This window comes from Pholis gunnellus, assembly GCF_910591455.1.
Source record: "Pholis gunnellus genome assembly, chromosome: 20".
Classification (NCBI taxonomy): domain Eukaryota; kingdom Metazoa; phylum Chordata; class Actinopteri; order Perciformes; family Pholidae; genus Pholis; species Pholis gunnellus.
This window is the reverse complement of record NC_136547.1, coordinates 5,160,138-5,184,088: the sequence shown is the minus strand read 5'-3', so window position 1 is coordinate 5,184,088 and position 23,951 is coordinate 5,160,138. Positions and strand designations below refer to the sequence as shown.

At 44.9% G+C, this 23,951-nt stretch overlaps 1 protein-coding gene across 7 annotated transcripts in view; it reads right to left on the bottom strand.

The window, feature by feature from the left end:
- LOC306712256 (uncharacterized protein) overlaps window positions 1-23,951 on the bottom strand; it is a 91,036-nt gene that overhangs the window by 6,068 nt on the left and 61,017 nt on the right. For 5 of the 7 annotated variants that reach the window (XM_079181445.1, XM_079181444.1, XM_079181448.1 and 2 more), the window contains 6 exons: window positions 8,487-9,430; window positions 6,881-7,135; window positions 5,162-5,336; window positions 4,956-5,018; window positions 2,883-3,193; window positions 2,306-2,362 (listed from right to left, as the gene is read on the bottom strand). In XM_079181445.1, coding sequence (XP_079037571.1) covers window positions 2,306-2,362; window positions 2,883-3,193; window positions 4,956-5,018; window positions 5,162-5,336; window positions 6,881-7,135; window positions 8,487-9,430 — 1,805 coding nt within the window. The remainder of the gene's footprint in view (window positions 1-2,305; window positions 2,363-2,882; window positions 3,194-4,955; window positions 5,019-5,161; window positions 5,337-6,880; window positions 7,136-8,486; window positions 9,431-23,951) is intronic. The other 2 variants (XM_079181446.1, XM_079181449.1) reach the window with 2 other exon arrangements.

The window sequence follows — 23,951 nt, the reverse complement described above, 5'->3', positions numbered from 1 at the left end:
CCGCTGTCACAAGGACAGACACAGGAGAACATTCCTGCCAACTGCAATAAGCCTGGACAACAAATCACCTCTGGCCAGATCATCCTTCACTCGACTACAACATCGCTACACTGTCTTTGCACTACTGTTTAGTACATCTAGTTACTATTCTATTTCATTGTATATACTGTGCATTTTTTATTGTACTTAATATGTTCTACTCTGTTATTTTATTGTATGTATTGTGCATTTTTTATACTTGACTGTGTCACTTTGGTTGCTTAGTATATTTTTTGCTGCTGTGGTGAACAAATTTCCCCTGACGGGATGAATAGTATCTATCTATGCTTTTACTGATGGAAGCGCTCGTCACCCTTGATGTGGTTAAGGACCGTCGGAAAGACGAAAATCCGTTGATAATGATGGTTTTACAGCTTCTGGCTGTGATAAACATGGTAGTTTTGGCGATTGTTTAAAGAAAACATGCTTTTCCATCTGGCCAGCGGGTTTTGGTGTTCAGAGCACACACATGCAACACAACATATCCGTCCCTGTTGAGTAGAATCCACAGGACCTCAGAGCATGTTATTAACAATGATTGACCAGCGACAAAAGCAACATCGATACTCTAGTTCAGAGACAGGTTAGACTGTTAGACTGACAGTTACTTCTTCGTTGAGACACGGGCACACACACACACACACACTTCACACAGTCACGGGTTTGTCAGCTTTGTGCCACAGCTCGGTGCCATGACAGTCATCTCAAGTGAACCGACCAGCAGGAGTCGCTAGTGCGGCAACGAGGATGTGAAACCTCACCGTAGCAGCCGCCCCGTGCTTTTGCACCCACATCATAAATTGTGCCGCGGAGTGCACCGACTGCAGCGTGTTACTGTAAATCAGTGTCAGGCTAGTGAGACGCCACTGCTGGCTGTTTGCTACTTCAGGCATGTTACTGCTGAAGGAAAGATTTGCTGCATTTACAATAGGAACAAGAAACAGGATTTAGCTCTACCACTGAGCGACAGTGGAAGGCCACATTTTGGACAAGTGCCCTTTGATGAAAAGAAAAGAGATGTTAAAGGAAAACACTAACTTTCTACACTTTTCAATGCAACCTTTGGGATCTGGTGCACCAGACGGGACCTCAGCTCCGTCTGCATATGTGTGTGTCCACACTTGTCCCTTCAGTGCGACCTGTCTGATCGGATAGTGATCGGATATATTTTAAGGAGAGGCTGTATAACAGTTATAAACACATTTCATATCCTATAAATCCTTCACAATAAAAGCCCCCCGTTATTTTTGCTGCTCACTCTTCCTCCCTGCAGCATCAATAGTCTTATAGAATAGAATAGTAAAGCAGCGAAAATTTGGCGATGAGCACATTTCATTTCCTATAAATTCTTAGTCCAATGGTCCAATGTTATTTTGTCATTTAAAAGCTTTTATTTTCAAGCGGATCTTAACAGGACTCAGACAGCAGGTCTCAGATGAGCTCCAGCCCCGGCGTTCCTCCTCTCTTCCCTTTGCTCTCCTCTGGAGAGGATCTCCAGTGTGGGAGGAAGATGATGGAGACGTACGTTTGAGAATTGTATGGATTGTGTCGACATGCTGTCCACACCTCAATAAGATCCAAACCCAATGAAAGCAAGGCTATATCCGATCTCTGAGCGTACAGACTTGACAGTTTCTATGTCCTGGCCCGATCGGATGTGCAACCACGGCCTTATCAGCATGCAGCAATTTTGGTACTCCCTTGTTTTCCATTCCTTTCAGATCACCAAAAAATGAGATAATCCAACACGTGAACTTCACGTCAGATTTTGTCGTTTCAGTTGTGATATCGTTGTGTTTGTACGTGTGTTAACATACGTATAGTGCTTCTTTTCAGCTGTATCTGTATCCGTCTCCAGGTAACAACACCTTTGGAATATGAAGATGTATATTTGAATAGATACATAATGTTTTCTAGATGGCTGAGCGGAACCCTAGAAGTGGAGTAGAAAAGCTGTAGTTTGCTTCAAATGGAGCCATTTTGCAATATAAAGATTAATGGAACCAATGGCCATCCTAAATGGCCACTAAATGCTTTGAAACCCTTTCTTTTGTTTGAAAATGTGCTGGTGTTACTCAGAAGTCGGTGGCTTGTATTTCCAACCCGCCAAGAAGGGGCAATTTATCAAAAAACAACCAAAAAATATGAAAGGTGGTGAAAAGAAAAATGATAAAAATATGTCGGGACATAAAAGTCAGAGGCAGAGAGAGGGAAAGAAGGAGGTGGAGCGTGTGGTGATGGTGGGGAGGAGGGGGAGGGGACTCACTTTGCCCTGGCTGGTTTCTTTGGAGGCGGCGCCCCTGCTCTGAGAGGTGGATGACACCTGGGGAGACAAGACCCATCCCGGGTCAGCGACAACACCACATAACAACACACAGGGAGAGGAGGAGGTGTGAGGAGTGAGGTGCGAGGAGTGAGGTATGAGGGCGGAAGATGGAAAGTGGAAAAAGAGTGGTTAGAAGATCAAAGCATGGGTAAGGTGGGAGTAAAAGAAGATGGAAAAACAAGGTGAATCAACGGAGCCAAAGACCGTGAGAAAGAAGTTGCAGACTGTATTTGACTGTAGCTGGTGAGGCGAATGTACTAGCGGCCTTGTGCATCATGCTAACTATCAATGTTTTACGCTACAGATAAAGTAGTATGTATTTTTTGGTTATTATTTAAAAATAAGAGCATCAGAAACAAGTGTAAGTGAGGAACAGCAGGAAGCCAGTGTCACATGTTAAACAGATCTTGAGGCTACATTGCCTGTTAGTTGAGGGGCGGCCGGCGTCAGCAGATACATCCCGCTAAAAGCAAAGCACCCGTCTAGAGGTGTGAAAGCTGCAGACGGTCGGACCTACCTTCCCTCCTCCGGGCTGGTACTTCATGTTGTCCGTGGAGCCGATCTTGGAGCGGGCGTTGCGGATGTCGGGGGCCGGTGCCGTGCTGGGCCGAGTCGTGGCCCTAGAGGCGGCGGCGGTGGTGGTGGATGAGGAAGTGGGCCGAGGGGTGCGGGGCACCGTGGGCTTCTTCTCTGGTACCGCACCGGTGGTGGTGGAGGAGGAGGGCGTGGCCGGTTTGGCTGCTGCGGTTCGGGCGCGAGAGGCAGTGGCCGTGGAAGCGGTGCTGCGGGTGGTGGTGCTGGTGGTGGTCTTGGGCTTGGTAGAGTCTGCTGAGAGTGAGAATGAGAGAGAGAGAGAGAGTTAGGCTGGAGATATATATATTTTTTTTAATCACGCATTGTTAATTTATGCATCACATGAACGCGTAGTTTAAACAGAGCTTTGATAGTTTGTCATTGCAAAGCTAGATATCCATTATTTGAATGGTCTCACTTCGGGACACTGGGATAAAATGTTAATAATGATAATTCTCAGCTACGTTTGAAGCAACAACACTCCGATGACAAAAATCAAGACACCCAAAGGCAACGTGCGGAGGACTGGAACTGATTTTGAAGCACAAAGGATCTCATCTGTCATTTACCGTCGACACTGACGGATGAAAAAGTGCCAGAAAGGACAGTAAAGACAAAGAAAGAATTGTCAGTAAAAGAGAGCTAGAAAGCAGAAAAACAGGCATAGAGGGATCATCTTTTTTCATCCACATATATAAACTATAAACTATGTAAATGTAAGCATCTCAGTGAACAAGACTGAATTGCTTACACTTGCACTTCTATCTCCTGCCGGTGAGCACATTTCAGCATCCCTCAGTTCAGCGTGCTAAGCCACACTGCACTTAAAATTTGTCAATTCACATTCTATGTGTCAGCTTTTTTCTTTCAGAGGGCTGCATGCTGAACCGTGCGTCCTGCTGTCATCCCTCTCTGAGAGCCTTTGGTGTATCTCCAGCTCCCGTTAAGACGTGTTTAATTGAGAAAAATCCAGCCGCCGCATCAGCAGGAGCTGCAAACTCCTGTCAACGGCGAGGGGACGGTAATCCACAGGCTGCTGTGGTGAAGGTTTTTTAAACTCTCCAGGGCCTTTCAGCAATAAAGCCTCTCTCTCTCTCTCTCTCTCTCTCTCTCTCTCTCTCTGCCCAGCATTGTCATGCTTGGACAGTACGTGTTGCAGTGTCACACTCCTGCTGACAGCCCTCATGTTGCCAAAATGTCAACTAATCTGTGGACAGAAGGAGCAAAGCTGTATCTGTGTGGGAAGAGCGAGAGCGAGGGGGGAGGCAAAACGGAGAAAAGGGATTACAGGAGAGGAGAGTGAAGAAGACAGAGGACATCTATATATGCAGAGATCAAAAGCACAGAAGCAGGGGAGCGCTACGGTGCCAGGTCAGATAGCGGCTGGAAATACAAAATTCTAGCTAACGACTGTGGCTATGTAAAATCTGTCTGAAAAACCTAATTTTTGCGACATAAGGCTGGGCAATAACTCAATATTGTATGTTAATAAAACTTATCGGACTCAGGCTGTCTGAGCTGTCTCGTTTCCACCATTTAAGGGCACCCATTAGTGCACTGCATCTCGTTTTCTCCACTGGAAGGGGGCCCTTCTTCTGTGAGGTCATCCAAGAGGGCACTTCATCATATCTTATCTACAATAGTGGGCACTTTTGCTGCGTTTCTTTTGAACATAGGGGCACCCTCCCTCTTAGCCTACCAGTGGACTTTCTGCAGTATCGCATCAAAACAATGGCTTGTTATTATGTTTACAAAATACGTTTATTCAAAATGAACAGAAGACTTTTGTGTCTGATGTAGTGCAATGGGCACATTTCTATTTATGACTATTTAACATTATTACCATGTGATTTATATACACATATAATATATATGGTTTTCATTCGGCTATGTGTTTTATTCGAGTCTTCCTATGTGCTGGTATCACAATCTACAGGCGATAGTAGAGTTTGAGAGTTCCTTTTGAGTGTGACCTGTTTGGGTTTTATTCTGACAGGTGAACAGAGTGCTGTGATACCTGTAGCAGTCCTCAGAGCGCCGGGCTTCTTCTCCTCTCCCGGTTTGCTGTCTGTCTTGGGGGCTGAAACACAGATGGTGAGTGGTGTAGTTTTTGCAGAGGGCAACATGTGTGGATAAAAAGCACAGAGCTAAAAATACCAAGCATCAGAAACGTGCACAAGCGTATCTGTGTGTGTGTGTGTGTGTGAGTGAGTGACTGATTACCCAGAGGCCTTCTGGCTGCAGTGGTGGTAGCGGTGCGAGTAGACAGTGTTGTGCGCGCTGATGTAGCAGTTTTACTGGCTGCTGTTGATGCAGTTCCATTTTTGGTGGCAGCGGTGGAGCCTGCTGAGGTGGTGGTGCTGGCCTTTGGCACAAGGGGGCGCCTCTCTGTAGTTGTCTGGAGAGGAAGAACAATAAAGAAACACCGGAGATGTCAAGTGAGGAGAGGAAAGACAGTTAATTAATGGGTGATGGCGAGCGATGTCAGCAGCGGTAAAGGATGGAAAAACCACCATCAAAGAATCAAATGCTGTTAGCACCAAAGTGGGTCATAATACATCTTCTTTATGTATGGCTTCTGTCATCAGCTCAGTGACTTCCCTGAGAAAATCAGGTCAGAGACCTGTTGCGTGTAACATTTAGATGTTCTCTGAATACTGCACATTTCATTCAGCGCCATACTCCCCCCCCCTCATAACCCCTACGATGACTCCACGCTCCACATGCAGCTGAGCCACCCCGGCCACACTGAACTGAGTCACCCCGTGTCCTCGGGTGGCGAGAGGCTAAATAAAGGCTCTTAATTGTTAGCGGTTGTGAAGTTCACGCATGTTGGAGTTAAGGAGGCCACTGGACGAGGGTGACAGAAGGCTGACGAGTCTTTTGAGAGCACAGAACATGAATTAGTGACATGAAGTAATCAATAAGTCAGTAGGACTTAGTGACAAAAATGCCCAGTTTTAGAGATCTATCCTTGCGGCCTGCAGCCTCAGTATTATGATATTGATCATGTGACAATAGACTCATTGGGCAAAGTATAACATGACATAAAATTTGACCCACACAGCTGTCTAATAAAACTAATCTTTTTAGGCATTTTCACCTTTACTGGAGACTTTGAAGTGTGAATATAAACAGGAAACACAGGGGAGCGAGGGAGCTGGTTGACATGGCATGGAACAGAAAGTCCTATTTCAGAATAATATAAATGATATTCTTGGATTATAGCCCCCCCCTGCTACTCTGTCAAAGCTAACATGGAGTTCACACGGTCACTAACTGCACCTGACGAAATGTTAATCTTTGGAAAAAGGATACATCCAGGATGTCAAACTGATTCATCAGTGAAAACAGGTTTAAAAGATAAAGACAGAAGCTAAAGCTACAGATCACAGTGTATCACTATTACACAACAATTAACCATGACCAGCTCCAAATCCACTAATGAGAGTCTATGGAACAGATCCAAATAGTTGTGGGACCCTTGTCAGAGCGGGCTGATGCTACGCTATGATTGGCCAATCTACATTTGAGGGGAGGGTAAATGTATTAATAAAACTATTAATAAAGTCATTAGCAACAACTTATAAACCTATTGTTCAAGATGGTGTATTTGAAAGTGGAACCTATTTCTGTCCGAGTTGTTTTAAAGAAAAAGCACTCTATGTTTCTGAGGTTGGACTGCAAACCCTAAAGCTGCAACCTTTGACCAAGATTCATCAAAGTGTTATGAAAGAGTACTGTGAGTCTGTGTATGCCAAAAGGCACGTAGACCAGATGGTCAGGAAACAAGAGTTTTTGAGGGTCCCAAATGATCAAAAATGTAACATTGTTTGGTCATATTTGATCCAAACCCATTAGATGAAGTGTCAGAGAAGTCCTTGTTCTGTATAACTGAGCCTTCTGCAGCCTTTGACGGACATCCTGACAGCCGAAAATTACCTTGGGTCTGACATCCCGTGCAGTGGTAGTGGTGGTGGATGATGCTGGGCGGCTGGTGGAAGTGGTGGAGGGCCGCTTTGGACCAGCAGCGGCCGTGGATGGTGCCTTGGTTGTGGTTGTTTTTTTGTCTGAGATGGAGGTGGTGGTGGAGGATGTGGGGCGCTTAGTAGGAGCTGTGACCGAGCCACCGGCAGCTGCGGTACCCAGACGTGTTTTAGCAGCAGCAGCGCTCGGTTTGGTCGCCCCGGCAGCCGGCTGCGACGCAGGGCCAGAACATTCAGGAGCGATGGAGGGCAAAATGAGGAGGGGAAGCAAAGGAAGGCAAAAGAATAAGGAAAACGGATGATAACGGCGGTGGGTTAAGCAGCACAAGCAGCATTAAAATAGAAATCATATGGATCTTTCTGTGTCAAATTCTTTTTGTTTCTATTTGTGATTTTGTTCAAACCTTGTGCATATGCTATTTGAGAGCAAACAATACGTTTCTGTTCAATACTTATATCATATTTTTGTGCGACTCAGTTATGTAGAGTCAGCGTCGTATCTTGCTCAAAACATTTCAGGAATGAAAAATATCTACTTGTGCCTTTAAATCATTTGGATCTGTTGTGCATCACTTTGACTGTACCCCGACCACATTTAATTGCAGTAATAACTGTCTCTGGGGGGAAAAAAGGCTTCTTGCCTGAAACGCATTTGGGGGGCAAAAATAACAACATTCCCAGTAGCAAAAAAATATGCAGTTCTCAAAATTAAACCAAAATATTTTACAGAACTTTTCAGCATATACATGAGATTTGAAAAAAATGTCAACTGTAACCGCCACCTGATTTGACACGGAGTGACACCAATAATGTAGTGAAATAATAATTAGCATTGCTTCTATTGTTTAATGTATGTAATAAATGTGAATATACGTGACTTGGAATAGCTCTGAACAAGGTCTTTCTGTACTTTACATATGCAGTCGGCATAAAGAAAGCAGCAGTCGAAGCTTTAGCAGCATGCGTCAAGAATGTCTTTTTCTGCCATTTAAACCTTCAAAATGTAACAGTGTATCATAGCCCACATCATTTCAGCTATATTCTCTCGATCAAGGTGATATCTGAGGTTGGTTCATTTTGAGTCTCTTTGTAGTTGCTTTGTGTCTCTTTGTGGTCATTTTGAGTCTCTTGGTATGAGTATAACATACCAAGTATACATGTTCTAGTTGGCTAGTGGGGGCCACTGGGCCTTTGGGCTTGTGCCCGGTAAGCCCGTTCAGCAATCCATCCAAGCAAGAGATGTACGAGGTGTCAACTGTTGATGGTCTACTGAAGATCAAACTAGGCCGTACCTCACAGTGTGTCCCTTTAAAAAAATAGATATTAAAACTGGTCCTACAATACTGCTTGCCATAAAAAATAAAAACCTATTAACTTACCTTGATTTCCAGGTCGGAAATGGGCATGAGTCTGTGTAATGACTTACATTATAACACACAGGATTTAATCCAACATTACGCTAAACACACTGACCCATGCTTGTTTTCAGTATAGATTCTATGGATCCTATCAGTGTGTCAGTGTGTAAGGAGAAACATCCCATAGCTTACAACAACTCCTACCTTTGTCTTCTTGTCTGCACTTGCCAGGTCCCTGCTCAGTGGGGCACTGCTTCCATTAGTTGCAGGTTTTGCTTTTTTGGCTCCGTCTGATCTTGCAGCCTTGTCCTTCTTGTCGTCCTTTTTCTCCACAATCTTTTTGTTGGCCTGCACTTTGTCCTGCTTCTCCTCCTTATCGCCCTTCTGCGTTGGTTTCTCCGCTGCCTTCTTGGGCTGTTTCTCCGATTCGTCCTCTTTCTCCGCTGCCTTGGCTTTGTCTGCGTCGACCTTCTCTTTCTTGGCGTCTCCCACCTCTGGTGTCGCCTTAGTCTCCGTGTCGGCCTTCTTCTCCAGCTTGTCAGAACTGGTATCTAGCTTGACGGGTGTTGGTTGCTGCTGCTCCGGGGTCTTCTCCGCTTTGTCCGTGTGCTGCTCTTTGCCATCCTTCATCTCTGTTTTCTCAAGCTTCTCAGTGTTCTCCGTTTTGTCGTGCACTGTGGACTTTTCATTTTTGTCCACTTTTCCCACATCCTCGGTTTTCTCCACTTTTACTACTTTCTCTGTCTTTGCCAATTTATCCTGTGATTCTTCTACCTTGTTCATTTCTGCCTTCTGCTGAATTGACTCAACTTTCTCTTTTTCCTTTTCTGTCTCCTTTTCATCCACCTTCTCTGTCTGTTTCTCCGTCACCTTCACTTTGTCCATCTCTTTCTCCTCTTTAACTTTCCCTGCATCCTTCATCTCTTTCTCCTTCTCTTTCACCCTCTCTGCCTCTTTCTGTGTCTCTGTCTGTTTCTCCTTCTCCATCTCTTTCTCCACCTTGGCTGGAGTCTCGCTGATTGCGTATTCCACCTTCACGCTCTTCTGCTCAGCTCTATCAAACAGAGGGTCGAACAGGTCCACGTTCTTTACTTGGTCCTCCAGCTTTTCCTCCTTCTTCTCTGTCTTGTCCATCTTGTCGGATTTTACTGGAAAGACAATTGATTTGAATTAGAAATCACAGCAATATGTCAGATAAACAAAAGGCCTCTTTTCCAATTCAACAACACGCACAGGTATCGGCGGCAGTTCACAGAGACCTGCAGAGCATTGCCAACTGAGTCAATCAAATCACTGTACAACAAGTGCATCATAAAAAGGTTGTACTTCACACTGGCTACTTGTGCCAATTTCTGCCCTCTTGGAAACGATACAGGTCTGTTCAGCAAAAAAAATAAAAATAATAACGGCTTCAAAAAGGTTTTTTTCTTCTAGCGTACTGACTTGTGAATTCTGCCTTCTAATTCTAGAGAATATGCTCCTGCATCTCTGCATCATGCAGCTATACGCAGCTTTCTCTGCTCAGCTAAACATGTTGTGATCATCATAGATTGAGTGATTTGTTAGAAAAAAAAATAGCATATACGTTTGAAAATGTCCTGACATTTACTCGGAAAGGACAATTCTTTTGTTTCCACACAACCCTGTAAGTTTGTTTCCTGCGCTCCTTCACGGTTCAACGAAGCAACATTCATACGGTCACCATGCAGCACACGTGCACTTCAGTTACCATGGTTACACTCCACTCACATCAACGTCCTTTAATGTTACTTGACAGTATAATTGTCAAGTGTTAGCTAGCTTCTCCAAACTGGACAAAGAGAAAAAGAAAACGGAGTAACGCTACACATACACATTCAGAGACAGCCCTGCTAAATGTCAGGAGCAAACATTTTGGTCTGATTTGGACAGATTTTTGGTTGCATGTGCATCGCATTTGTAAAGCAAAGGATGTTTCGTCTCATCAGTATCAATGATTGCACGCCTGCTTGAATAAGAACATACAGCTCATTTTACTCTCGTGGTTCTTTGGATCCATACTGGCATCAATAGTATCACATGAAGATATAGGTGCTAATATCTGGATGAGAGCCTCCACATCATCAAGCGGAGGATGGAAAGTAGCTGATGAGAGTACTCCTATATTTGACATGTGTCATTTTTCTTGAAGGGGTTCATGGAAAAACAATGATCGACACAGAGTGCGGAAGAATTCAGCAGAGTCACTCAAACACTTGAAGCCCGAGTTAGTAAAAGAAGTGGAATATTTCAGACCTGCTTCTTTGACGTAAATAAAAGACCAAATACTGCAAATGTGGTCGGCGTCGCTGCCCTGCCAAACCAAAATATGGTGCAATACAAACAGACCAAAAGAAGATAGTTCTCCTGAGCCGACTCACTGAATGAAACATGTGCATCGGCCATCCTTGGGTGATGACGACCTAACAATGGGGTTAGCGGAGCGCGGTCAGGGCTGCTAACTCCAGCTGTGTTCCAGTTTGGGAGCTGGATCCTCTGATGTCCACATGTGTAAAATGAATACAACATAGTAGATAAAAGTGTATCCTGTGTGTCCTTCCAAATCCACAATCCATTGTGCGCCTGACTCAGAGAAATGTACGTCACACAGACGCCTGCTTCCACCTATGTGGATGCAAAATGTATAAATGTGCTTTTTTGTTGTTGTTGCAAAGAGTATTCTATGAACGAGGATAAGACATGGTCTATTTCTGTAGCTGCACACGGGCTGAGGAAGGTTAGGACTCAAGCCCCCAGTTTGTGTTGTGTGTGTCGATAGTTGAATAAAACAGACAACTGAAGTTGTACCACAATTCGAAGTACGATGTTGCTGAGTGAGTGACTATGTATGCTGCAACTTGAGCTCTGTATTTTCTAGCCTATATTCCCGTTACGTTTTCGCAAAAGATGTTTGCAGCTTTTTTTTAACAGACATTTATTTTCCAAAAGAGAGCCTCCCCCAACCAGTGAAGTGGTAGTTTACCACTGTCCAAAAGTGTCATCACTTCATCATTATATCCTACTGGAGACGCTAAATTCTAATCAGTTCAACTTTGAGTGCAAGTGGACGGACGTTTGTGCCAAATTTGAAGGAATTCCCCTTAATGCGCTCATGAGATATCACGTTTACTACAACGGACGGACAGACGGACAACCTGAAAACATAATGCCTTCGGCAGCGGCTGTCGCCCACGCGGTGGGCATAAAAACATTGAAATCAGTGCGAGGTGTTTCATCGTCACATCAACTCGTCGCCTATTCTAACTGCAGGTTTCTCACCTGCCACGTTGCACGAAAAAAAGTTATTTTTACAGAAAACAAATCAAGATTGGGTTATCACTCACTCACTTCTGTGAGTGGCCTCACGTGTTTCCTGTTGTATTTGGCAGACTAATCGGAGGAATCACGTCAGAGGACTTTGAACTAGGAATAATATCAAAGGAAGAGCAAAGATCTTCGACTCTGATGCTTTAGAGTCCGCGTGGGAAATACGGATTAGCAGATAAAGAGGTGAGTGGGCAGACTGAAAGAGAGCAAGCAGTCAGTAGTGTATGGAGGGAACACAAAGGTGAGAAACAGAAGAACTGTTGAGGAATGAATACACATTCCCTTTCTTATCTGTTCTGTTGTTCATTTTTTATATTACTTTCTGTTTCATTGCTACTTCGAAAAATGGTAACATGCCAATAATGACCTTTGAAAAAAGCAAGGGACTGAAAGAGATAGAGGGAGGACAACAGGCGGAGGAAAGGAGGGAAAAAGACGAGGGAATTGGGGCGATAACCTTTGAGCGGAACAAAATGACATTGTTAGCTTACAAAACGTACAGCGAACCCCAGAGCTGGAACGGTGACAGACATCAGACCAGAGTGAACACTAATAGGTGACTATCTAGGAGAAGAAAGAAAAACCTGACCTAAATAAAGTGAGACAGCGGTGGGACAAGACAAAGGAAAGGGAACAACAGAAATGGGAGCAAACAAAGTAAACAAAGAAGGCCTTGGTTTGTTATTAAATGTAAACAATGAGAGGCTCTGGAGATCAAATTGATCCTCTAATTACTGCAGAGATCTGATGTGTGTCAGAGCTGTCGATAAGCCCGGTGAAAATGGCTTTATTTAAGGAAACGGCAGGAGGTGTGACCCAACCATAGACTGCATGTAAGAAGTGGACGTAGTAACCGCGACATCACCCTTTGGTTTATGGACTGCCATTTTGAAGACTACAAGTTCTGCATTTTGGAAGTCTCCATTTTTTTTTTTTTATCGATCCTGTTTATGACTCAAGAGCAGGCGAAAAAAAGTTTCCTTTAAATGATTTTTTCCATTCCAAAACATTTTTGCTCGTTAAAAAATGTTCCTGGCAAAATCTATGTCACTGATGAAAAAACAAGAAATGAAGGAACTTCACCGTTTTTCAACTGTTCTTAAGCCATAAACACAGAAGAGAAAACTATTTAGATCAGGCCGTTTATATCTTGATAGAGATGTCATTACAGCAGACTGAAACTTCCATTATTCATTCTTTCTCTTCATTTTTCACAACGTTGATTTCGTGATTTCCCCAACCCTTTGACCAGCAAATTTTATGGGAACAAATATGAAGAAGACCTAAAACACGAGAGCAATGGGACCGGAGGGAATCACAGATATTACTGTGGTTGTACTATCAGGCAACAAGCAGCGAGAAAAAGGAAAAAAAGCAATCACTCAACTCCCTAGGGAGGGACATTCATTATTGACGGGACTTGTGATTGGAAGCATCAATCAAATGAGTACATGCTGGCACAGTGGAGGTCAAGAATGATGTCAATAATAACTCCCCAACTGCAGTCATGACAATATATTTCAGCATCCACACGTCTGAAAGTGGCTTTGCGTTTGGTCCTGAGCCTCCGTTTCCTCTGGATCTCAACCTGCTGCATTAGCAGAGCTGCTGAGGCTCCAGTATGCTGCGGGGTTCCCTCGTATAATATATGTTTCAGAGAGCAATGAGCGTCTGGGTGCAGCGAGCCAGTTCAATTAAAGGTTTCATTAGCATAATGACAACACTTACAGTGTTTAGGGCTGGTAAGACTCTCCTGAAGAGCACCACCTCAACTCAAGTCTGTTCTTCTTCTTTCTTTCTTATCAATATGGTCAAATATGCCGACTCTACTCTTCCATTTAAAAAAAAAAAAAGATCTTTAAGCCGTCTCACACATTGATAATTTTAGAAATGTAGGTTAAAAAAAGTCATGTCTGACATTTTTAAACTGGTATTTCATCATTTGCGAGACATATGCATTTACTTAAGAATGTGTTTGCTTCTTTGTGGGAGAATCCACACTGGTCTGTTCAGACTTAAAGCTCATGAAGGTTCTTTCCTCACCACAAGCTACATAAGTGAGAAGCAATTGAAAAGGATCATTATGTTCCATAAGGTATATAAAGCAACTAAGCAGAGGTCAAAATGAATTTCTCATCAACTGACATTTCCATCCTTCATCAGACCTTCATTTGGCTCCTCAAGTGGATTACGGAAATGATGGGGTCTGTCAGCCTTGACAGCAGCACTCTCTACACTCCGTCACTGCCCTTTGGTAGCACATCAAACACGGTGGGCGCTCTGAAGTGGTTGTGAAGTGGTAACAGAGTGGAGAGTGGACTTTGTGGGTTAATCTGAAGTGGGAGGGCCTCTGTTTGTCTGTCCAATAAAGACTTGCTGGCAGCTCAGTTACTGAATGAGCGGCAGTGGACTCTAACCGTAAACAATCTTTAGAAAGTCTGCAGTGAAGTTGCTGAAACAAGACAACAATCAACTGGTGAACTTTTGATACTAGAGAAAAACTCAAAACGCAAATTTTATGGGGCAAGAAATTTGGTTAAAGTGCATACTTTTTATTCTTTCGTTATGAATGGATTCATGAGTTCATATTCAGTGAACATCTTCACCTATCACGGGAAAAAAGTAAGTAGCGCTCATTCCAGAAGTACGTGTGGGAAGTCTGCATATTGTAGCTTGATTGAGTTATAATCAGAAAGCACCAAGGATTAAAAGATACCCACAGGCACAAAGATACACACATTTGTGTGTTTAAGACATCTGAATATATAGATGCATACGGATAAATGCAAATCACACAAAACAAAAAAATATGTGCACACAAAGGCAAACAAACAGTTATGCAAATAAAAATGCACGCAGTGCTGCATTTTTACTGTGACAAGCATTAAGCAAAAGTAAACACATGCACATGGCCCAGAGTCCCTTACTACAGCCGAACACAGAGAGAGAAACAGCCAGAGAGAACATTACATATTGTCCCCCGACGGAACACGACGTGACAATTATCTGCTTGATTCTGAGAGAGAAGCAACTGAAAATCGGCCTCAAACGATAAAATATTGCGAGATCAGAATCATTTTATAATCAATTTCTCCTCTCTCTTTTTCAATCTTTCTTCTCTTGATCGTTACATCTTTTATTTACGCCTTCCTGATCTGTCCGAGCGTGGTTCACCCGAAACCTTCACTTCCTGTTTTCCATCATAATACATTCATCTTCATCTCTCCCTCCCGTTTTCTTTGTTTCCTTGTATATTTTTAATCCCACCCCACCCAATGTTCTTTCTTCTTTTTAAAATCTGCTTATCATCGTTTCCCACAACCCCTCTAGAGAGATGGAGCTAAGACAAAGCTATTGCATACTGTACATTTAAAGCACGTGCTGATGCTTTATCCAGTGTGGACATACGAGGAGCAACAGAAATACTCCCCATGACCTTGGTAAGAAAGCAAACAGATGCATGAATACAACACATAGCCCGTGGCTCCATGACTGTGCCATGCTCCTGTTTAGACCTGGGGGGGGGGGGGGGGGGGGGGAATAAAGATCACTGCCCTTTTAATACTCCAGACGCCTGGTTGGCAGCTTCTGTCACACACAGGTTTGTGAGGGAAATAAAGAAACAACGAGACGGACAAAAAGAGAAGAGGGAGACGGTCGCTGTCGAAAGCACCACCGCACTGGGCCGCGTTCCCCGGTCGGTGACCCCATTTCGGCTCATCATCCGATGTGACCGTGACCCGCTTTCAGCCATCTTGGCTCTGCCTGTCTTCACCAAGACTCTAATGAGCATTGGGTGCTCAACAGGAAGGCAGAAGGATGGGTCAGAAAGAGACGGCCTTGTAGGCTGACAGAAAATGAGGGAAGCACGCTGTATGATGGGAAATGAGGTTGGACAAAGACATATCCTCCATCAGCTGTAATGGGCCCCGTTACCCTGACCCTGTATCAAAAATGTCATCAGGAGAGTCATCTCATATACGACCTCATGCTGAGAGCTTGTAGAGCTGCAACACTCATTTGCATAGGCATGAACAGACCCATGAAAACAGCCACCTGTGTCCACAAATGCAAAAAACTAAGACAATGTACCCGTTGTCCCGGTATTTACACACTTTGAATTGTCACACGCTCTGTACAGTCTGCCGCTGATCTGTGTCTAAAATTGGCACGCGGTGTTTGACCAACACAACGGGACAGATACTACCATCGCGGAATGTCAAGTAGCCCGCGTGGTGGTGGGGGGGGGGCGCTCTGTTGCTGTCGACTTCTCTCAGCTTTTCATTCTTTCACTTTAACTCTCCGTCTCGCTCGCTGTCTGACACTCCGTCTCTCAGTCTGCCTCTGCAGCTATTCCTAGCCCCAAGCCATTTGCAAGCTTAGACCAGAAAACCAAGTCTGGTTTGAAACTGACTGTCGATAAATGAAGCGCTACAGCAATGACTGAACAACCGCTGCCTTCGTCATGAACCACAATCTACACGCAACTGGAGAGCACACAAGAGGTCTTTACAATATTTTCCTCAGCATACAGTTGTCAGTGATAGGGGTAGCATTGACATGCTATTTGAATAATGAGTCCTTGGAATTGGCAGCAAGATGTCCTCTCTGTTTGTGCCTCACTGTAGCTCACAAAGCTACCAAACAGAAGACAACACTCAATCAATACATCATCTTTCTTATTTGACCTTCTTAGTCCCCTCCCTGCATGCTGCACCCTCTTCAGCATCAAACCCCTTTTTCTGGGTGTCATCTCTGAATTACATTGTTGGACTTCCATGCGATGTTTTAAGATTTCAGTTACTCTGCTGTGCATTGTTTTTAACGACATGCTGATTTCTGTCTGATCTATCAATTCATAGATTATACGTATGTTTGTATCCGCGAAACCTTTCACAGCAGTCCATAAAAGTTATACATAGCACTATCCTGCATCCTGCACGCAGAGCTGTGGCCAGAAAAAGCTTAACCTAAAAACTCAGTCTCTCCATATCAACATGTTTGCCAGTCAGACTTTGACAGTTGGTGAACAAGCACAGTTAAACGGGGGAAGGGGGACTGCAAACATGACCTCTACCTACCATCCCCTGTGATGAAAGGGTTAGTGCTGGAGTTCAAGCCGAGGCTGGTATAGCCAACAGAGGCAAGGTCACCACCAATGTCCCATGTCGATTTGTTGCCAGCTCCAAAGTCTACACCTGCACCAGTGTTGAGTTTAGGGTCTGCTTCATTGCAACCGAACTCAGCATCTTTAGCCGTGTCAGATTTGCAACCGGTTTCCCCTTCAGTGTCGGAGTCTACTTGCAGAAGAAAGCTGGAATCCATGCCGCCGAACCCCTTGGGGCTGAGGGGCACTGAAAGCACGATGCCACCTGGCTCCTTCCCCACCTTAAAGCCCTCAAATGGGGCCTCCAGTGGTGACAGAGGGAAGCCAGCATTGCAGTCTTTCAGCAGAGGGAATGGGGAGAGTCGGGGTTCAGGTGGGGCTTGTCGCAGGTCGATTTGTGTGGCGCCCGCTGCTGAGAGGGTGGGCTGCGGGGTCTGGGACTGATCTTCCGCGACGGTAAGTGAGCGCTTCATGGAGTGTGGTGAGCGACGTGGACCGCCCATGGGCGACACCAGCTCGTCCAGTCCTGCCCCATCTCCACCTGGGTATTTATCAGGCAGCTCTAGACTGGTTGGTACCGACAGGTGAGAACATTCGGACATTGCGCGGCGCATAGCCTTTCTCTGCTGCTCAGCTCGCCCCATAAAACAAGGCTCCAACTCCATTTCCTCCTCCTCTTCTATCTCTTCTTCTTCGCTGTTGTCCCCTGAAGAGTCCTCGGATAATTGTTGGGCCCCCAGGGCTGCCCCAGCTCCCGCCACAACCTCGTCAGCCCTCTCCAAGTGATTGTCATTGACAACTCCAATGATGCAGTAGTTAGGGGCCACCTGGGGCATGGCAACTTTTGGGCTGGATTCAGCAAAAGTCGAGTTGTCCCATGGCTCAGGGGGCGATGCCTCCATCAGTGAGGCACCCATTGAGTGTGGAGGCATGGCACTTGTGGGTGATGACAGCTCCATACGCCTGGCTGGGGATCCAAGAACTGGTGGCAGGAACACCCTGCCAGTACCCCCAGATCCTAGGGCAGAGGGTAGTCTGCCCGGGGAAGCTGGGGAAGGGGATGGGGAGGAGGACAGAGGGCTGTCTGGGCTTTCCCCTGCGCTGCCCAGTGATGCGTTACCCAGCGAGGTGCTTCCGGAGATGCCCCCAACCCTGCTTGGCACCTTCAGCGCCGCATCCACGCTGCCCCTGCCCGTTTGCTCGAAGAAGCACAGCTTGTCCTCATCTGTGAGACCGGTCGATGCCAGAGTACCCCCACCTACCACAAGGCCCCGCGGGGTGCCCATGTCCATGCCTGTGGGGGGCTGCCAATCCCAGCTCTGAGCCGGCACGGTGGGTGTCAGGGACGGCACCTTACAGAGCTCGCTGTACTCTGAGAAAGGAGAGCCAGGCTGCTGATTGGAGAGAGAAGACATGCCGTCTCTCCTTTCCATTCTAGTTCACCCCCCCTTTTCTTTGTTTCCCAGTCTGTCTTTGTCTCAGTCTCAGGTGTCCAAAGGTAATCTTCAACACTTCTCTTCCCTTCTCTCCGTTTTTTTCCTTTGTTGCCTTGCGCTGTTGTTCCTCTTCGTTCAGCCACTCAGGTGCTCTGTGTGTGGAATCTCTCGTGCCGTGCCTCCGCTCTGAACCCAAGCACACACTGAGGGTGAACTGGATGTGCAGATCTCTCCCTCGTCCCCTCCCTCTTTCTCTCTCTCGCTCTCTGGTTCTCTCACTGATTATTACAATGCTCATGTGACCAAGTTGCAGTTGCCAATTGGCTGCTGCCAGCTCCCAAATCCCACCCACTCTGGTGGAGTGAGTAAGGCCCCCTCCCCTCCAGTTTTCTCTTTCACTCCGTGTTTTTCTCCCCTCAATCCCTTTCTTTCTTTCTCTCGTTTTGTCTCATGGCAAAAGAGCACAACGTACACACACACACACACACACACACACACAAACACACACACACACACACACACACACACACACACACACACACACACACACACCTCTGTCTACCCCCTCGGGGAGGATTGAGTGAAGGCTAAAGCAGGCGCTTCGGGGGGAGAGTGGATTTGAATTCAAGACTTTTCCAAACCATACCGTTCCAAGCATCACATCCATGCCGTCTGGCGCAACGCAATTGATAACATTTATCTCTTGTATGAGAAAGCAAGAAAGAGAGAGGGACGAATCAGATGGGAGAAAGAAACAGCAGGAGGGAAGACGAAAGAAATAGTAGCATTAAACAACCGAGTGAGACTATGTGAATGTCTTTTGTAAGCTTGCATGTGTCTTTGCAGAATGGTTTACCTAAGCATGTGTATGTGCGAGACAATAAGTGCTCCCAGCCTTTCCGATCTTAGTGCTCAGTATGAGAGAGAAGAAGAAGAGATGGGAGACGGATGAAGAGTAAAGCCCCTGGTAAAGAGACCTTGTTGTCTGTCAGACTCCATCTGGTCACATGTGGAGAATCACACTCCATTACCACCCCCCATTCTACCACGCTCATATGCACACACTTGGATAATCAAACTAGAGGCTATCCAAAATACACAAACATGAGACTTATCACACATTAACACACACAGTGTATCCACTAGAGTTATCATCCTGCCACGTAGCATGTAAGAAACATTCATGAAAGACAGACACGCTCATACATGCAACCACACACACACACACACACACACACACACACACACACACACACACACACACACACACACACACACACACACACACACACACACACACACACACACACACACACACACTCTCCAGGCTAACTCAGAGGAATACTCTGAGTCGAGCCTTAAAGCATGTAACAGGAACTCAGCTGGTTGTGTGGCACAAAAACACTTTCAGCTCCGTTTCTGTGATTGCTGAGTTCCTGTTAAATCAAAACTGCGATTTCCACTGAAGTTACAGTGATTTACAACCATACAAGGTGTGTGCAGGAAACTACAACTTTAAAATCCCTTAAACATCCCTTAAACATTATGTATTTTTGCATTTAGATGGTGTCAATATCATTTTTTTTGGCTGCGCACATTATATACATAGTATCACAGACTATATACAGTATAAAGATGTATAAAGATGGACCAAGTCCAACTCGACCCAATCGTGAGCGCGGCTTGTTAGCATGAGAGCTTCCTAGTTGCTGAACTTACTGCTGTGATCGCCATGCTTGCTGGTCATAATATCTCTATGAAAACATTTAGGGTCAAATTGACACGTTTTATTACACAGACCGGTGATCCGTGTTACGGATACATTGCTAAGCTAGCAAGCGACACAGTTTGTGACGGCATGAAACTGTATAAAACTTACGTTCGAAATGGTTACTGAAAGTGGAAGTTACACTCTTAACTCCTACTTTACATAAATTTACTTCAGCCAGAGCAGCTGTCAATCACAGCTTTCAATAATGACGCCCCCCCCCCCCCCCCCCCATTTTATAGCAACAAATAACTAACTAAAATCAAACCTATCAGAAAAATTATACATACACTTGAACATAGATCAGCGCTCTAACAACTACCTAAAATGACAGAGCCATCTTAGGGAAAATTGTATTTCACGTGTTCTTTTATTTTTTTAGTTTGGCCCATCCGCTAACATTGAGGGGGCGGGGTTTATGACCTGTACTGCAGCCAGCCACCAGGGGGCGATCAAGATGTTTTGGCTTCACTTTTGGGGAGCCGTCATATCGTCCATCTTTATATATACTATGTTCAATATACTTAAATTGTCAAAGACATATGGAGGGATCATCGAAGGCTACCCAGCATGCATTTTAGGCAAAGGTCTGTATGTGATTGGGAAAGTAAGTGTGGGCAAGAGTGAGAGAGACGGGCCTGTTGTCTTGGGCTCAGCTTTGAATGTGTGTGTCAAAATAGCTGGGGGTTACAGGCGTTCTTGTTGTTGTCGGTTTGGACTGAAGGCTGAACGTCGGCAGAAAACAATGGATGCAGCCGGATGAGGGAGGCAGAAGCAGAGAACAAGGATGAGGACTGAGTGAGTTAAGTAGGGATAGAGGTTGGCCATCTTTGGCAGTAAAAGAGCAGAACTAAAAGATAGAAATGACCAGGGCAGCCAGATGAGACAAGCGACTGAAGCAAGTTATACGCAGAACAAGGTTGTATGTGAAGGATGGAGAGATCAGAGTTTGGAAGGAGAAGGTGTAGAAGTAAGGCAGGAAGGGGTCAACGTGAGAAAGAAAGGGCAACAAAGGACGCTGGAAGTGACGGTAAACAGGAAAGTTGGATTGGAGATTGGGAATGGTTACACCATGACACCATGACAGGACGAGAGGGAGAGCTGAAGGGTACAATGCTGCCGTCAACTGCATCTTGCTTTGTGCTTTAACAAACAAGAAACTCTGAAACTCCTGCCTCACTTAAGGATTCAGTTGTCAATGAAGTACGATGAATAGGACATCGATGCACACAATGTGTCTTTTGAGTGTCATTCAATGAAAAAAACTAACATTTACCTAACTTTACCTTCTTTAATTCTAATTTCTATCTCAAACCAAATTGAACTGTAAAAACTGCAAAATTAGTTTTTCCTGCCGATCTTTAAAGACATTTTCTCCAGAACTTCTTAAAAGAGGTTCTTACAAACAATTTAGTTCATTTGTAGTTCTGAAGGTTTACTCAACAAAAGCACAACTGCCAAATGGTACTTCCCACCTAGAGGGAGGATTGCTTCATAAAACACTAAATGAACAAGAGCTTTGTTTTCATCCCATGTTTCCCCGCTGGAAAAAAAGAGTCACGCCAAGCTGGCATTGGAAAAGTGAAAGGTGGGGAGCCGCTTGAAAGCTAAAGTAAATCTCTCCCTGGCAGCCCACGTGAACCCATACGTATAGCGTGGTCGGGCCCCCACGACCAGAGCTAATGCTGTGAGCAACGAAAAAAAAAGATTCAAACGAGAACCATGTGTAGTATGACAAAGCATTTATACTTAAAAACACAGCAGTCACAATCAGAACGCCTTAAATCAATGCTTGATGCCTCAATCAACTAGAAGCAAGAGTGAAACAGCAATTAATATGTTCATGGCAAGGTACAGTATATTTATCATTATTTATTTCACTTACAAATAACAAAATACCTTATTTAATTATGAATAACTTCTGTTTATGAATCAAAATGGATAAATAAACCACCACAGTGTAAGAGTGATGAAATATCCCACTGAATTTAGCAAACAATTCCATCTTCTTCATTATCAACAGAGAAATAATCTCTATTTTTACCTGATAAACTGGCTTCATTTCATTTAGCTAAAAAGATCTCGCTCTCACAAAGTCATGGCATCAACCCAAAATGTTCCCTGGTTTACATATATTTGTACCAAATGTGTTTGCGTCTGATGTCCCGTGTTCATGCACACACAACATCATGAAGGATGGATAAGAGGTCCGTTGTTGTTGTTGTTATGGCGGCGCACAGTGAACGGCGGGACTTTGCCCAAGGGATGTGGCATTTTTCATCACCGTGCACGCAGGTTTGGTATTTCGGTGACCCGCCGTGAGCTCCGACTTCAAGGAAGTGTGAGGAGATGTGCAGCAGGGGGCGTGTCAGTAACAATCAGGCAGCAGCGGAGCGCAGTTTGCACTTGTTGTTTTGGGCTAATTTTGTAGTGTTTTTTGTGTGAAATCAAACCTTGAAAAAACGATAAAGTTTTAGATTAAAAGTTAAGTACACACTTATTTACAAACGTGGCCACAACATTCTCCGCCGTGACTGGCTGACAGGTGTAACTGCTCGAAATTGGACGGTAAAACAGGACACCTATGATGGAGGGGACTGTCCTTCTGTTTCGCCTTCTTCCCTCCTTCAGTCCACTCATCAATCTCTGGACAGGTAGTTAGGTGGACGTGCTGGCAGGTGGGAAGACACGCTCGAGGCGGGTGTACTGTCGCTGCCTCTATGTCACATCGGTCTCTTTCTTCTTCTCTCTTTGTCTGCTTGCCCCTTGAAGTACAAATCTGACACCAGAGTCCCATGGGGTACCAACACACAGCCCACCAAGAGGATGACCTCACCCTGTCTGACCGGTTGGCTGGCAAAGACACAAACATACACGCAGGTGCACACAACACAAAGTGTTGTATAATCCCACCGGGTGACAGAAGTGCTGTGCCTATTAACCGGGGCAGTACGGATGCGTAAAAATATTGTTGCAGCATCAACATGGTGATGTCACATCGCAGGAGGTGTGATGTCGGCAAATTAACTCAAACAGATCAGGCTACAACTTTGTTGCTGCTTGAAAACTTGCGCGGTTCGCCAGAACTAATACTTGTCCATGAGGAGGGGGGGGGGGGGGGGGGGGGTCCACATAGTCTGCCAGGTGGCGGATTCAACTCGGCGGCTAAGGTGAAAGTAGCTCTGCGGCTTTACAGCACCCTTCACACTGGCCTCGCCGCTGCCCTCTTTCCCCCCGACTCAAAGCACGATTGTCTCAAGTCTGCTGCGGCGATGTCAGCAACCCACCCGACCCTTCTTGAAACTCGGACGGCGTCTCGTTTGCCATGCTTTGTGGGTTCATCACCACTCATATCTTTACTACCAATTCAATTGTTTACAGGAGCACAAGCTCTTCGTTTTGCTCTCAAAGTGTACTAGATTAATATATTTGACTTTAAAATGTAACGACAACAGTTTCTTTCTTGTATTTTCTTCATATTGTAATGTTATATATATATGTATATACACACATACATATATATATATTTTGCAGGAAAAACATCTCAATGTTTTTTCCAATATGCAGCCCCACCATCCAGGCTGCGAGGAAGGCATAGAGACAAAACAAAAGCTGTGGTCAATAAAAGTGCTACATCTTTAAATGGCCCCATTGAATCAGGTAAAGACGGACAACGGCTGTTTTCCACAATCGAACATTGCAGTTTCCTTCCGATACAGCCATGTTGCTCTCATGTCTCGAAGGCCTAGGAGATACAGCGAACATGTCGATATACCAGTTGATATCAATATATGATATGCTATTGATATCTTCTATTTCTGGCTGTTGTTTCTACAGGTTTCTCTGAAGCAGTGCTCATCTCTCTCCTGTCTTTCCATCATCCAGCCCTATTGTCTTGTCATGAGGTTGTGCTATACATTCCCAAGCAGGTTACTCATGAGCTGTGCTCCATCTGAAACTGCCAGACAGCAAGTCAGCTAAAAAAAAAGAGAGAAATTCCTTTGCTGTGGCCT